The sequence below is a fragment of the Spea bombifrons genome, chromosome 1, assembly GCF_027358695.1.
Source record: "Spea bombifrons isolate aSpeBom1 chromosome 1, aSpeBom1.2.pri, whole genome shotgun sequence".
Taxonomy (NCBI): domain Eukaryota; kingdom Metazoa; phylum Chordata; class Amphibia; order Anura; family Pelobatidae; genus Spea; species Spea bombifrons.
The window spans coordinates 111,375,239-111,390,825 of NC_071087.1; the positions used below are offsets into that span (position 1 = coordinate 111,375,239).

At 39.7% G+C, this 15,587-nt stretch overlaps 1 protein-coding gene across 1 annotated transcript; it reads right to left on the reverse strand.

Moving 5' to 3' along the window:
* Positions 1-8,388: 8,388 nt before the first annotated feature.
* LOC128468417 (telomerase protein component 1-like) lies at positions 8,389-14,816 on the reverse strand. Its single transcript, XM_053450174.1, has 8 exons — positions 14,671-14,816; positions 11,709-12,033; positions 11,453-11,568; positions 11,043-11,304; positions 10,827-10,935; positions 10,534-10,670; positions 10,148-10,345; positions 8,389-8,486 (listed from the first exon to the last, which is right to left on the reverse strand). Exons 1-8 carry the CDS (start codon positions 14,814-14,816, stop codon positions 8,460-8,462), a joined length of 1,320 nt encoding a protein of 439 aa, XP_053306149.1. The 3' UTR covers positions 8,389-8,459.
* Positions 14,817-15,587: the final 771 nt, after the last annotated feature.

The following is a 15,587-nucleotide window of genomic DNA, read 5'->3' on the forward strand; positions in this document are numbered from 1 at the left end:
CATTACGGAAATCTAGATATATATCAACACCTCCTCCATTATTATTATAATAGCTACCCAGTTAAAAAACTAAATTAAGTTAGTTTGACAGGATTTTATTTTTGCCCATTTAGAAATGTATTCTGGCCGCTCATTTTTTAGAACACTCCCATCCTATGTACATGGGATGTGTGGTTCCCACTGTGCAGGATCCCTATGGAGTAATGTAGAATTCCTGGAGATCAAGGAACATGCCCCACAATTTACATTTTACAATGTGGGCGATATATAAATAAATGGACAGAGAATTTGGGGAGTGTCATGCTGGATAAAGGTATCTATACTCAGGTGCTCTTGCGTTCTGTTATTTGCTTAAATATCATCATGTGACAGAGTGTGAGCCTAACTAGTTAGTGACCAATCAACATACTCCTGTTTGCTGTTAGCCATACACATAGTCCACAGACATCCTTATAGACCAGACTATGCCATTTTTGGAGGTTGGTGTCCCCAATTATTTAGGGTTATAAAGATGCCCAAAAGTTTGGAAATTACTTCCCATTTATCGCTGTTCGTTTTTAACCAATGGAAAAATCCCATTTTGCCTTTACTCATGCCATTCTGAACGCTTCTCTAAATTTTCACTGCATTGCCATTTCAAATTGTTGGACTCCTGTCATATGGTTATATGTTTTGCTTCATTTCTGCCTTATCTCATCTTAATTTTCTGGTGATGTCCCCTTTTCCTCAGTTTCCAATCTCACAGATGAATCTCAGCTCTCTGTCACCAATCTTTAGGTCTCTCTCATTTTCCTTTATTTTTTTCTTAGCTTCTATCCCTTTCCTCCTCACACACTATGTTCTGGTCTTTACCCTTCCTTAGGGAACCATGAGCAAGGAAGCGATGAGAAACGATTTCCCTTATTAGATAACAAGATTTCACAAGTAATTACAATAAAGATTGGCCGGCGTGGTGTGTCATCTACCTCCATTACCGACTGATCCACTTACTGCTCCCCTCCCCCCACCTTCTCTTCTTACTCAAGAAATGAAAGCCTGGAGTGTAGGGGTGCCACACAAAGGCATTGTCAGGAGACCATGTAAGTGCCGAGAAGTGTCAGTAAATCCATTATTAAGTTACTTGTGGTATTGGAGTGCTTCTAATGAACTTCCTAACACAAGTAACCCTATCTGTAGACATCAGGCACATATCTGCCGGTGTTCTACTGACAGAGTTCCATCACACGCTCTCCTGTTAACAGAGAAAGTGTAAGAACCACTATATGTTATTATGAAAAGAATGCAGGTTATCAGAGACATTGCTACACATTAACCTTGAGTGGGTTAGCATAATACCCTATACAAGTCTTAAGCAGTGTTCCTCAACCCTGGCCTCAAGGTTCACCTAACAGTCCAGGATTTAGGTATTTCTCAGGTATGTTTTAATGTTGCAACACCTTAAACACACCTGAGTAATACCTAAATCCTGGACTGTTAGGTGTACCTTGAGAAGAGGGTTTAGGAGCACTGGTCTAAGGGATGTAAGATTTGTGAATAATAGAAAAAGTGAAATGGATATGGTGTAACTAATATATAGCAGTACATGATGTAAGCTCACAAGAGCAAGGAGGGCAGCTTTTCAACATAATAGGGCCCAGAGCAAGCTCCCCCTATGGACCCTCAGCCTTTTCTTACCATAGTGTGAGGAGGGCCCAGGACAGCATCCCTTTTTGGCTCATGTCAAAGGCGACCATGGGTTAGGCTCCCCTTCTCCTTCTGTACCAGCATGTATTTTGTTTGTTTGTGTTATTGTTAATTTTGTATATAGTCGATTTCAACGTTACTGTTAATTTATAGTTTTAGCTCATTATTACAGCACTGGAATATGCTGGTGCCTTAGAAATAAACTGTACTTACAATAAAAAGTGTACAAAAAAGATTTAGCAGAATACATGAAAGAAGTGTGGTTTGAATGGAGAAGATACACCAGGCAGCATAACATTATAACCACAGACAGGTGAAGTGAAAAACACTGATAATCTTGTTATCGTGGCACTTGTCAATGGGTGGGCTATATTAGGGAACAAGTGAACATTTCCCCCTCAAATTTGATGTGTTTGAAGCAGATAAAATGGGAAAGCGTAAGTATCTGAGCGACTTTGACAAGGCACAAATTGTGATGGCTAGATGACTGGGTCAGAGCATCCCCAAAACTGCAGCTCTTGTGGGGTGTTCTCGGTGTACCTATGAAAGGTGGTCCAAGGAAGGAAAAGTGGTGAGCTGGCAAAACGGTCATGGGTGCCCAAGGCTCATTGATGCACGAAAGGGCAAAGGCGAGCTGCTGGTACAGACGAAAGGGCACAGACGAGCTACTGTAGCTCAAATTGCTGAAATCGCTAATGATGGTTCTGATAAAAAGGTGACGGAACAAACAGTGCACCGCAGCTTGTTGCACATGGGGCTGCGTAGCAGCAGACCAGTTATGGTCCCCATGCTGACCCCTGTCCACTTCCAAAACCGCCTACAATGGGCATGTGAGCATAACAACTGGACCATTAGCAATGGAAGATGGTGGCCTGGTCTGGTGAATTAAGTTTTATTTTACATCTTGTGGATTGCCGGGTGCGTGTGCATCACTTACCTGGAGAACACATGACACCAGGATGCTGTCGCTGTTGGTATAATGTCCTAATACTTTTGTCCCTATAGCATATATATATAGCTGGTCAAGCCATGTTTAATTCAATGGGGTAACACAACAGCTCATTGTTTAAATATTTTATCACCCTTTGAACATATAACATTGTTGTTTATTTATTTATACAGCCCCTTCATATTATATAGCACTGTACAATAGGAAAACAGGACATAACAAGAACTGCATCACATAACAATTTGGACTTACAGAAACAATGGGGAAGAGGGAGTCAAAAGAACAGCTTTATTTGGCGTGTAAGACAAAACATAGCAAAGTCAGTCTAATGTAGCTGCTCAACTTCCAAAGTAGCACATATTTGCTAGACTAGGGTGACCAGATTGCTGAAATCAGGCAACCTATACTAGTTATTTTAAATAACCATGAAAGCGTGCTTAATTGACTTAAACTCATTAAACAAATGGAATAATAAATAAAAATGCAAACAGTAAGAAATACTCATATACATAAAAACATTATAGCAATTTGAAAGACTATCCATTTCACTATTGGTGATATCTATGATTACATTCTTGTTATGCATTATATTCCTGTTATAATACATTATAGTTTGTCAAACCAATAAAAATGTACATGAAAACATCAAATGTTTTCTTTTTTCGTATTGTGGGCATCAAACATCTTTACCCACTCAATTATATCTAATTATTTATACAGTATTTTACTCTCTCCATTGCTACACCACTTTGTAAATGAATGGTGCTGTGGGAATTGTGGGATGTTTGTGTATTAGTGTTATTATTATCATGTGCCCTAACTTTGGGTCACAAACCAATACTGGGTTGTGAGATGCCTGTTCTGGGTTGTGCCAGGGCACTCGCTCTGCCTTAAATGTCCTGAGCATTGGCTGTTGTGAGAGAGAGGCGTGAAAGCACTCTCATGTTTTAATAAGGTTTGTGAGACCAAAAGGGAGGAAATCATTCCTGGATATCCATATGCTCTATCCTGTACTTCTGATTCCTTGATTCCAGTTCTGCTCTTTGCTTCAGCTCTGTTCCCTTTATAAGGTGTGCCCCACCCATTATGTTTGTCTCAGTCTGCAGTCTACAGGTATGTCTTTCTGATATGTGTTTCAATGTTTAGTACTTCAGTAGGCAGGGTTTAGTGTTAGCACCCACCGATTATTGGAGTACTTTGGTGTAGTGGTGGGCTAAGCATACTATGACCATATGATGTGACGGAATCTCCAATTGTTATCTTATAGTCTTAGGCTAGTTTCTGTATTTATGTGTGTCAGTCTGTGATATAACCTGCATTCCTCAATCTGCAACCTGCTTCTACTCCTCTAGCTCTGTCCTGTTTTTTCTGTTCTTATCTCCAGATATCTCTATATCCTGTTATCTGTACTGCATACCTCCCGCTGCTATTTCACGGTCCTGGTATGCGGCCACACGATCCTGATGGCCTAACACACGGGGAAGTGTGGTTATTCTGCATCTGTTCCTGTGTCTCTGCTCTTGCATGGTGACTCCTGCAATTCCATCTGGGCGCTTTGGGTCGTTACAGTCGTCTGTATGGACCCGGTATGTGACAACAGGTGTATGTCACTCTGTGTGTGTGTGTATGTTACTGTATGAATGTGTAGGTATGTGTTATGTGTGAGGGATTGAGTTGTGATGTGTGATACGTGTGAGCTGTGATGGCAGAGTGAGAGATGTTTTAGCGAATGACTGTCTGTTATGCTGAGTGTGTGTTCTAGTGCGTATATTAATTATGAGGGAAGCAAGGGGCCACTCAATGACCAACAATTAAAAGGGACTCACAGTGACCAAGCCATCATTACTTCAGACATCTTATGACGCACAAGAGAGACAATGCTTTCAGGAGCAGAGCAATGTTAGCAATTACAAGTTGTCTGCATAGCAGCAGAATAATGGCCAGGTAGCCAACTGAAAAGGCTTCATTCATTGCTCCGACCGCTGCACTTTTATAACTTTGGTAGCATAATGGATTCATACAAACTGCAGCAGATGTAAATGTAAACAAGAGCAGAATCGGGACTTAAAGAAGGTGAGGCAAGCAAAAAACACTCTGACATGAATTAATAATCAAACTGTGTCTTAACTGTTTGAAGCCATTGTGGTAGTATTACCAAACGTGCAGTTAGGAAATAAAGCACAAAGGTTCGTCATTGAATGTATTTAACTCCTTCGCTAGTGACATAACATGTACGCCATGGGTAAAACATTTTCCCACATGTAGGTACACTGCTGAAGTTGTCTGCCTGGAAATCAGGTTTGTTTCTGTATTCAGTCACTGTTAGCTTGTGGGGTCCAAAGCAGCATGTAAAGTGTTATTAATAATGTTGGATATATAATGTATTATTCCTACCTGATCACTTATTACTGAGACTTTAGGTCACTGATTATTACTGTTCCCACAAAGTTGGAAGCATAGCATTGTCCAAAATGTCTTATATGCCCCCTTCAGCAAACCAACTTTGTGGGAACAGTTTGGGGAAGGCCATTTTCTATTCCAGCATGACTGTGTCCCAGTGCACAAAGCAAGTTCCATAAAGACAAGGTTGGGTGGCATATAGGGGTTATAAGGCATTTCTGGGGCAGAGTGGCAAGCCTGGGGGGGCAGGTTGGAAAATAAAAGGAAAAAAAAATAGTTTACATAGTTTACATGAATTAACATTTACTAGTAAAACTTTTTTCCTATAGGGTCATCTTATATTCAGGCTTTTTCTTTTTTTTTCTCCAAATTAATATTCAGATTTTGGGGGGTCGTCTTATAATCAGGATCATCTTATAATCGAGCAAATGCGGTTTGAAAGAGCAGGAACATAGAAAAGATTTTTGACTCCTTCAACCACCCCATTTTTTTATAACCTAAATTAGTTATGAGGTAACCTGTTTCATAGATATTGTTCATATCAACGCATTGTAATGGTTCACAGATTCTGAAATTGTTAACATTATGAGAAAGGACTAATTTATGAGAGATTGATGAATATCAAATCTTCAAGGCAATACAAGTCAGAAATATGCCACATAGGTGGCACAACAGTGCTGGAGATGGAGCCTGTGGCCCAAGGATGGATGACTTGCATATCAGACACTCATTTCTGCCAGGCCTACAGCAAGAGATAGAGTACATGATTATAGAGATGGAAAGTGGCAGATCTAACGAAGTATAAGTAAAGACAGATTACCTGTAGTGCTGAAGACATAGGAAGGCTTCCTTTCCAAAGTTAAAAACATGAGAACCACATATTACACAGCTCTGTTTGTTCAGGAAAAGCTACAGAGAAACACATGGGCATTACAAAAACATATTAAAAGAAGCAGGGGATGAATAAAATAGCTAAAGGGTAGAACGGAGATCATCAAGTAAGATGTGAATTCCACAGAAGAGAGGACTGCAATGAGGACATGACAGGAAAAAACATTGTGAAAAGAAAACAGGAGAAATATTTTTTGCTATAAGAGTGGAACAGAAATCCTTAGTAGGAAGAAAAAGGGGCAGCTCAAAAATGTCCCATTCATTGGGATGAAAGACAGAGATGAGTGCACTATGCTGCTAGAATCCGAGCTCCAAGAACTTCTCTCACTTGTCCAAAAGCTCCAGTCTTCAAAGAACAGAACGGGCAAATCAAAGCTGGCATCCTGGGAAAACCTTCTCGACATACCTGGGAGCAACGCAGAGCCTGACAAACACACACAGCATAATAAGCCAGGCTTTTAATCCTTTAGGGACAGTAACAGATTAAATAGGCCACATTCAAATGATATGGTGGGCATGGTCAGTCCTGTAAGGGACATATACATAATGTTTCACTCTATAATGTATCCAAAATACTCAACAGTTCAACTGAGTAAACCTGGTTCTTTAGTTATCAAGAGTGGATCTGGCAAATGTTTATGATGGACAATGGTCCACCTGTGGTCTTGTTGAGGACAGGGAATCTGTATGAATAGACACATGAATATAAACACTGAGAACTCTACAGAGATGTATACAAAGCCCATAACTATTTTGTTGGCTGCAAAAGGAGATTCATAATCACATATTGGGCAAATCTGCTGTAGAAAGGTCGAGTGAGAATGTAGGACATAAGCTACACTAATTATATTTCCATACAAACATTTCTGTCTGTGCAAAGGAGTGACCAATGAGCTGCAAATACATTAAAATACATTTTGTGGGCTTCAGTTAGGGCGTTGATTATCTAAATTACCTTCAAATATTGGGCACGTGTATGAGCCTGGATAGACAGGGCTCGCAGATCCTTCCTTAGGAACTGAACCAGACGACCATTCTGCTTGGCCTCCTGCAACAGACGTGGCAAATGATGCACCACTGTGACATCATCTGGGCAACTATTCTCATAGTAATCTGACAAGCAGAGTAGGTATGGCTGACGTAAGTCATCTGATCCAAGGAAGCACTGTTTTACTGCCTGTAGCAAAGAAAAGCATAAAGGGAAAACTTTACACACTGTGGGCAAGTAGTATGCATACAACCATGCGCTACTGATGCAGGGACAAACTGAAGGCACTCACGTCTAGTCACTCCACAGGAAAACATTTACACAGATACATGTATTTTCTCCATTAACACAGATAAAATACTTGCTTCCAAATCAAGGCATGGAGGCCAAAGTACAAAATATCTGCCTGAGTGTCCAAATAGCGGAGAATAAAATGAATAACATAACTCCCACTAGTTTCTCACATAATGTATTTGGCATTCTATCCGGATACACAGGATCGTCAGGTACATGGCACAAGAGGTGGGAGGTGATTGCAGCTGCATTTTTACATCTACATCTTCTACATGACAAATTCCCTCGTTGGAAAAGTGGAAAGCTCCTAAATCAGTCTTGTCTAACTAGATGCCCATTGGATGATACACCTTCAAGTACAGTGCATTTTATTGTTTTAATTCAAAAAAAACAAAAATAAAAGCTAGTGTTTAAATTTGTTTATAGATTCTGTTGCACTGAATAAGCAGTACTGATGTAAATCACTCCACCTACCGGCTCAGAAAAAAACCACAAGATCTCTAAAGGAAGTATTAACCTCTGTTGCCACTCTGTAGACGTATTTATTTTCTTCTACCATTCATAAAAGTGTTATGAATACATATTACAATGTGCTATTACTTGAATCCCTCTGCAGAGTATAGAGAGAAGAATGGCCATTCTGTTTACGTCCTTGTTTATTCTTACACTGGCGCTCTGTACGTACCTGTTCCATGCTGGCATGGAAAAAGCTGAGTGTGTCCCTTCCTTTGTGGTCTCGTCCTACCCGAAGGAGAAAGCGCGGGGTCCTGCGCAGCGTGGCCCAGTGCATTATGGGTAACTCCGAGCTGCCTTCTAACTTAGACAGAGATCCCTTCAGGTCTCCCTCAGTAATGCCCTCTGAACAGCACTGCATCAAACACAGTAGCTGTTGAGGTAAATATGTTATTTAGATACAGTTATACAGTGCATGACTACAAATCCATACATCACATTATTTATCATCTTCTATTGCTGCGTATTGTGCACATAGCTTATATGTAACACTGTTCAGTGCGTAATATACTGTACAGTTTAGCAGCCCTTTTACCTCTTTAACTCGGGCAGTATGGTCTTCCTCGGCCAGCCTCTTTATGATCGATTCTAGTAATCCTTGTAATGTGTCAGGTAACTCTGAAATCTTCTGAGTGATCATCTTAAACTCTCCGAATACACGCAGCTCTTCACAGGACATAGAAAGCCACAGAGGATTTTGGGAGGTAGTCTTCTGCATAAGGAGGTGGATCTGCTCAGAGCTCAGGGTCTGCACAGAGGAAGAACAGCCTATTAAAAGTAAAAACTGTTAAACTATTTATTATTTAATGGCTGAAAAAACATTTGTTAACGCTAAACTTCATTTTTTGCTTAAATATAAAAAAAAGCCAGAAATACAAGATAACGTTCTTAAAATTTAGCTTCCTCATGTGCTTTTGCTAATGACATCACAAACTATATCAATGACAGTGATGACATCACAAATTACATCATCAATTGTACTGAAAGTTGAAAGTTACATTTTGCGATATTATATGCCAGTGCTCTGGATTTAACAGAAGTGCTGCCACGGCATTAAATAAGTGTAAAGTTAGTGTTGCCAAGTGATGTTTGGAGGAGCTAGGTAAAAGTACTGGTGCAGCCCTTTGACCCCATGTACCACCTTACCTGCCTTCATCAGACATCTTTGACATCACTGGTAACATCCATATCAGCCTCCTAAGCAATCTAACTGCCCTCTTCAGCCACCTCATCTTACCCCAAAACTACTGTCTTCAGCCACCTCAGTCCCTCAAATGCCATCATATGACATCTTACCCCAAAACTACTCTCTTCAGCCATATCAGCCTCTATCTGATGCATCAACCCAACTGCTTGCCACCTCAGCTTTCTTTCTGCCCCTTAAGGCATAATTTCTCCATCTGCCCCCTTCAGTCACCCCTTCACATACCATCTGACCCCTATATGTTCCCTCGATCCCAACTGTCCCATTCAGCCACCCTTATCACCCTCACCTTGCCCTTTGAACCTAATTTGCAGTCTCAACCCCTTAAGTGCCCCATTTAGCTACCTCAGTCCCTATACCCCTATCATCCCTCTCAACCACCCTCGTTAGATATCTCAATGAAGATTCATTAACTCATGCATTGCCAGAGAGCTACAATCATTTGTTGGCACTGCAGGGATTTTGTTTTTTTAAATCTGACCTAGTAAGGTGCTGCCTCAGCTCCTACATCCCCCTCATCTCCCCAACTGCTAAAGGGCCTGACGGCCTGAGAGCAGCTGGGGAGATGAGGGGGATGTAAAGGGACTCTGATAGCACGCCCACTACTAGGGAAGTTTTGAACTACAGCTTGGATTTACTAGCTTTAAAAAGTGTTAAGAGCTCAACTACTACTTTTTGGGGAGGTCTGCCCACAGGATTTGGCTGAAGTTCTCATAGCACCATATAGCAAAACAAAAATATTCTGTAGTTTGGTCCTCAAAAGCTACCCAAAGGCTTTGCATAATATTTGCAGGTTTTGAAGGGATTGGTATTCTGACCAGGAATTCAAAATTTCAGACAACTGCAAGTTATGGGCAAAGCAAGAATCTCGACATCAATAGAACTTTTGTTCAAAATTAATATTTCCTTCTGTATAATAATGTCTGACCTTCCAAACCTACTTTGTATGACTTCTACAAAGAACCATCAGAGCTCTGCCTCTCTTTATTGGGGCATGCAACTACTCACATTTATGTTTGTTACTCCAGTCTGTATTTGTTCCTGTTTGTCCTTCTAATCGTATACCAGCTCTGAATCCCATCTCTTCTGTTTCTCAGCTTTTTCTTATTTTGGCTTCTCACTCTCTCTTTTATTTTTCATTCTCTGACATTGGACTCTCGATTACCCATTCGATTACCCACATAATGCCTTTCCCTGTCCCTGCAAACCTTAATCATGCAGTCACCTTGTTATAACGAGAAAGGTATGTGACTGCCAGGCGTTGTGCAGACTCTAGGGGAAGAGGCTCCAGGTGTAAGTTGTAAGCAGATTGAATGGAGACTGATCTTGGGGTCCTGCTGATAACACACCTGCAGAAAGGGGATAAGAACCCCTCTGTACTCAGCCAGGACAAAAGTTCTGATACATCAGATGGTACTGAGAGCTGTGGGGGGAAAAGAGGTTGAAATCAAAGACAACCGTAAACTTGAGACTAACTGGATTTATAATATAGATTCATAGGCCTCTGAACTACTAGCAAATGTATTTATCTGTACAGAAGAAAAATCGAATGGTCCAAGAAGACTAACACACGTGACTTTATTCCCATTATTAACCTGACACACACATTACCTGGTTTATACCATCAATAAATATATATAGAACCATGTCTTTGGAGATAGGAGCTGCTGCCAAAACCTTTTGCAGAATATCTTTCATTTCCTCATTCCCCGAATGGTTTTTCAGCTTTAGGAGAATATCATCTAGTTCTTAAAAAAAAAGCACATTGAAAAAACAAACCCAGCATACAATGAATATGGAGATTGTGAACAGGATTTTTCTTTTTAATGAAACAAGGAAGGTGGATAGATCCTATCCTGACCATGTAAACAATGTTCAAAGGAACTGACCTTTGGACATCATACCTTGTGCAGCTGGCATAAGGTGACAGCACAAACGCATCACAATATTTGAAAGCTGGACTGACGAAGGGCAACAGCCAACAAAATGGTAAAATACTGTGCTGCAAGGGAGCTGTGGATGACAAGACACCTAAGTGACACACTTACTTAAGTTACATCAGATTTGATTTTACATACTATGTTAAAGCAGTATCCCTAGAAGGTATGCGTTGCTCTGACCTCTATTGCTTTGTTTATGCAGGCAGCAATCAGAGACGATTTGCCCAAGCCAGGTTCTCCTATGACCTCGTACAAAGGAATCCCTGGATTGATTGCTCCTTCTTCTGTCCATTTATGTTCTGGTTTATTGGATTGTTGCTTAAGGTCAGCTGGATCCACATGCAGGAACTCAAGTATTCTTTGCACCTCCAGCTCACGGCCTAGGAACACTTGATTTTTTTGCCACAGGAACAGTTGATGCTGAGCTTTTTCTGTTTGCTCCCTAAGGAACAGCATATATGGCTTTTTAACACAGATCCTTGATATAGGATAATAAGCAGATATGTTATGTTTTGCTCTAAAACAAACCCTTCCTATATTAATGGTTTATTAATATAAATTAATATTTAAGAAAATTACACCTGTCTTACCAAGAGGGCTCCTCTGCCTGCAACATCTCAGATTCCTCTTGGAATGTCTGGAGGATCCTTGTCTGTAGGAACTTTAGAATCCAAGTGCAGAATTCATCAGAAAACCCCAGCTTCACCTAATTGAAATTTTATATTCATATGGATTATTTTTTTTCTTTCAAATAACACCTTATATCAGTGCTACTCTGAGACAGATTAAAACTGACCGCTATTTCACATTGTGCACAAGTCAATCTCTGCATACTAAATAAATTACCCTATCAACTCCAGTAGAGCTGTCTGTGCCCAGCAATTGACAATCATATGTCAGAATTTGCTCTTTGGGAAAGCGCTTCCACACTTGTTCCTTTAGGGACTGCAACATTAGTGCACTCCAACCCTTCTGCTGATATCGAGGCAGGTCATGTGAGGGAAGCTGGGCCAGAAAGGAAGGACTCCGAAGACAGAAAGCAGCATTGGGATTGCTGTTCATGTACGCCCCATGCAGTATCTCCGTTCCAGTTACAGACATGCCATGGACCCATGGATACTTCTCCACAATTTCCTGAGGAACCTCAGCAACATCTGGTATCCAACCAGCACTTCAATAGGAAACAAGGGATAGGAAACAAATTACAAAGGTACAAAAAATGCAGGACTGCCAAATCCACAAAACAGATTCACAAGGCAAGAATTACAATGACAGTAGTCCATACACATATATATATATATAAAAAATAAAAGCCTGGTGTATATACTGTACAGAATCTGGGGGTGTCTAGCTCCCCTCATTACATTACATTTATTTATAAAGGGCCAGCAGATTCCGCAGCGCTGTTACAGTCAGAAGAACAATTTATAAACACATACAATAACAAACTGGTGCAAAGGAGAAGAGGGTCCTGCTCTTGCGAGCTTACAATCTAGTCGGTGGTTGAGGGGGAAGTGAGACAATAGGAGAGGACTGCTTGGATAGGGATGAGTTGATCTGGTTCCGATGATGTGTTGAAGCTGCTTTCTGAAGTGGTACTTGGTATGCAGTTTCCCAGTTTAACTCCAGTGTGACTCTTAACTATCCACTTATGAGGAGGCCACTGGGGAAGAGTGCCAACGAATCATGAAAAGATTTTGTTCTGGTTTTCTTAATGATTTGCAGAGGGTCCATGAGGATCTCATATACATATCTCAGATCTACTAGCCAGGCACCCCTCATTCTGTATAGAATATGTCCACATACTAAAAAAAGACAATTTTCTTTCATAATACTCCACACGTGTAAGTTGCCTTGCCCTTGTTTGCAAGCTCACAATTGCTCATCTTTGATGCTGACACAAAAGGCCCATTAACGTGTGGCTTGCTCGCCCCTGTCACTCCTAACCCTATGCTGCTAATTTGCTGTTGTTGATCTCCAAATACTGCCTTATAAAAGCCTATAAATTCAATTTACTACAGGCACAATTTGCCTGTCAATTTAGTCGACATAAATATTTTTATTAACGGCTCATTGAGCCCCTCACTACTTTAAACCTAGTTGAATCCTATGGAAAAACATTCAGTACTTCGGCAAGCTCTTGAAGGCTCTGTGAACACTGTGCCCTTGAGTTGAGTAGCCACTGTAGTTGCTAGAACTAGGACACATCTAGCTAAAAGTGAATTTTCTTAGCACTTCCACTCAGATCATGAATATGATCAATACCTCACCCCAATGTTAATGGATTCTGAAAAATATGTTTATTCAATTTTACCTGAAAGTCAAAAAATTTAGAATAGAAAAAGGCTAGTATTGGGGCTATCTTGCTCTTTGTAAAATAATGCCTTTGGGTAGAAACACAAACTTACATAATTTTATTTTCAACACTTGCATCTTATCTCTGATATGTAAAGAGAGAAGTCACTGTTTTATGCCTGTGAGTTTCAGACTTGCTGGGATTGATTTTTGGAGTCTGTCTGGCAGGGGAGGTAACTAAATGGTTACAATTTTAAATAGCCAATGGCTTGTCTGGAAGCTAGATTAATTAATTTTACATTTTAGAAAATATATTTATTACACCTTAACTATGTCTTTACTGTCTAAATAAGTGATGTCAGTTATTGAGTTCCTTTTTTAAACCTAGCCTACTAAAGCTCATGATTGTTCCTCAATGATCAAACAGGTTTCAGGTTACCCAAGTCTGAGCACATCGTCGCACTTCAGTAACATATAATACAATTGCAAAGCTTTTAATTCATTAAACAGACAGAGTGGTGACTGGAAATGTTATCAATGTCAGGTTTAGAAGCAATTTGCCCCATTTTACATGACACTACCGCATCTTTATCTTATCTAAAGTGACATTACTGCATGTGCAATGAAAGTAAGAGTTTTTTTTTGTGGTCAACATATTGTAACACAATTAGAGCTAGAATGTCCAATTGGACCTTTTTGTTCTTGCAGAGGTCTTTAAAAACATAAGCTTTAAGTATTTATATCAGCTATAAACATAATGGAACTGCAAAGACCATTTGAGAAGTATTTTGGAGCACTGATAAAAACAAATATATTTTGTTGTCCACATGTACTGTTTTAGTTATTTATTTCTCCGATCCCTAAGCTTTACACGATGGCGCTCTGGGGTGGGAGTCGTGGAAGACACGTCAGATTCAGATTCACCATTTGCCTCTAGGTTGCATTTCTATGCTTTATTTGTGATCTTCGCTTAAGGTTTTTATTATGTTATTCAGTATGTAATTTCTTAGTACTTTTTTCTACTTTTGCACACTCCTGGGATGATATGGTAACCGGTATTTTGTATATTTTAACGTTGTGTAAATTACAATAAATGGAAAGGTTAAAGTAAAAAAAAACATTTTAAAAACCCAAAGAAAGAGGATTGCCAAAGTTTATCTGTAGGTCTGCTTACATTGGGCATCAGAAATGTTTACCGAATACGATTTAACACTGGGCAAAGAACTATCTCTGTCAAATTCCCTTAACATCAGCCAGATATTTAAGCGTTGACAGGTCTATTTAAACTACATTTTTGTTATTTATGAAGTGTTTGATCACACGGTGTAACAAAATCTTGGAATTAATCTGCAGTTCTTTAGGAATCATGACTGCAAACCAGTGCTGTACAGTAAAGAAAGTCACAGGTGAAAGAATGTTAGGAATTTAGCACACAATTGATCAAATAGAAGTTTTTATTTATATTATTTTTCTTGATCAGATCTATGTGATCATGAGACAAGCAGAATATTACCGTTCTCCAAGTAGTATAACCATAAAAGGCTTTCCCAATGTGTCCTGGTGGCATCTGTCCAGCTCTTCTAGGCAAGTGGAGAATATCTGACCCGAAGGGGTGTCTTGAGGGATACCCCATCTTAAGTCACACTCAACCAGGCACATTCTGTGGGCCTCACACCACTCTCTAAGTTCCGGGAACACCTGAAGTGAAATGAATTGTGATAGGACACACAGAAAAAGCCATCTATATAATGAGATAAATATAAAATAATACGTAGCACATTAACACACATTACATCAGTGTAGACGAGGCTGTAGCAAACATAGCCTTCATAACATTTCGATTAATCAAGTGCAACTAATACAAACAACAATTGTCCCAATATAACAAACAATGTTGCCTACCATGTTATTTAAATGAATTGGTTACAAAAGCAAACAAATCAAAGCCATCTACACACCGAACCTTGTTCTAGGCAAATTAGATTTCTTCTGTTCACAACCAATTACAGTTTACAACAACTCTTGTTTTAGACTACAGAAACTGTGGGTGTATGGATATTCTACATCTTAAAACAGACGAAGTACACCAATAAATTATAAGGGGGGGGGGAATAAGCAGACAGCATTCAGATGCCTACAATGCGATGTACATACAAGTAATAAGAGGAAAATAATGCAACCGTATCATATGATCTCATGGTCACCTCCACCTCCCTCTGCACTTCTTGGAATAAGTCAAGTTATAAATAGGACAACGTCACAAACACAGAGACACAAAGTAAATCAAATAGATACTGCTACCTATGGCAAAGTACACAAACATAATATACACGCTTTTAACTCTATACACTGTCAATGCAAATGGATTTTCTATGATTAATTCTATTTTAAGCCATTCAGAGCAGTACTGGTCGTAAAAACACACTCTTC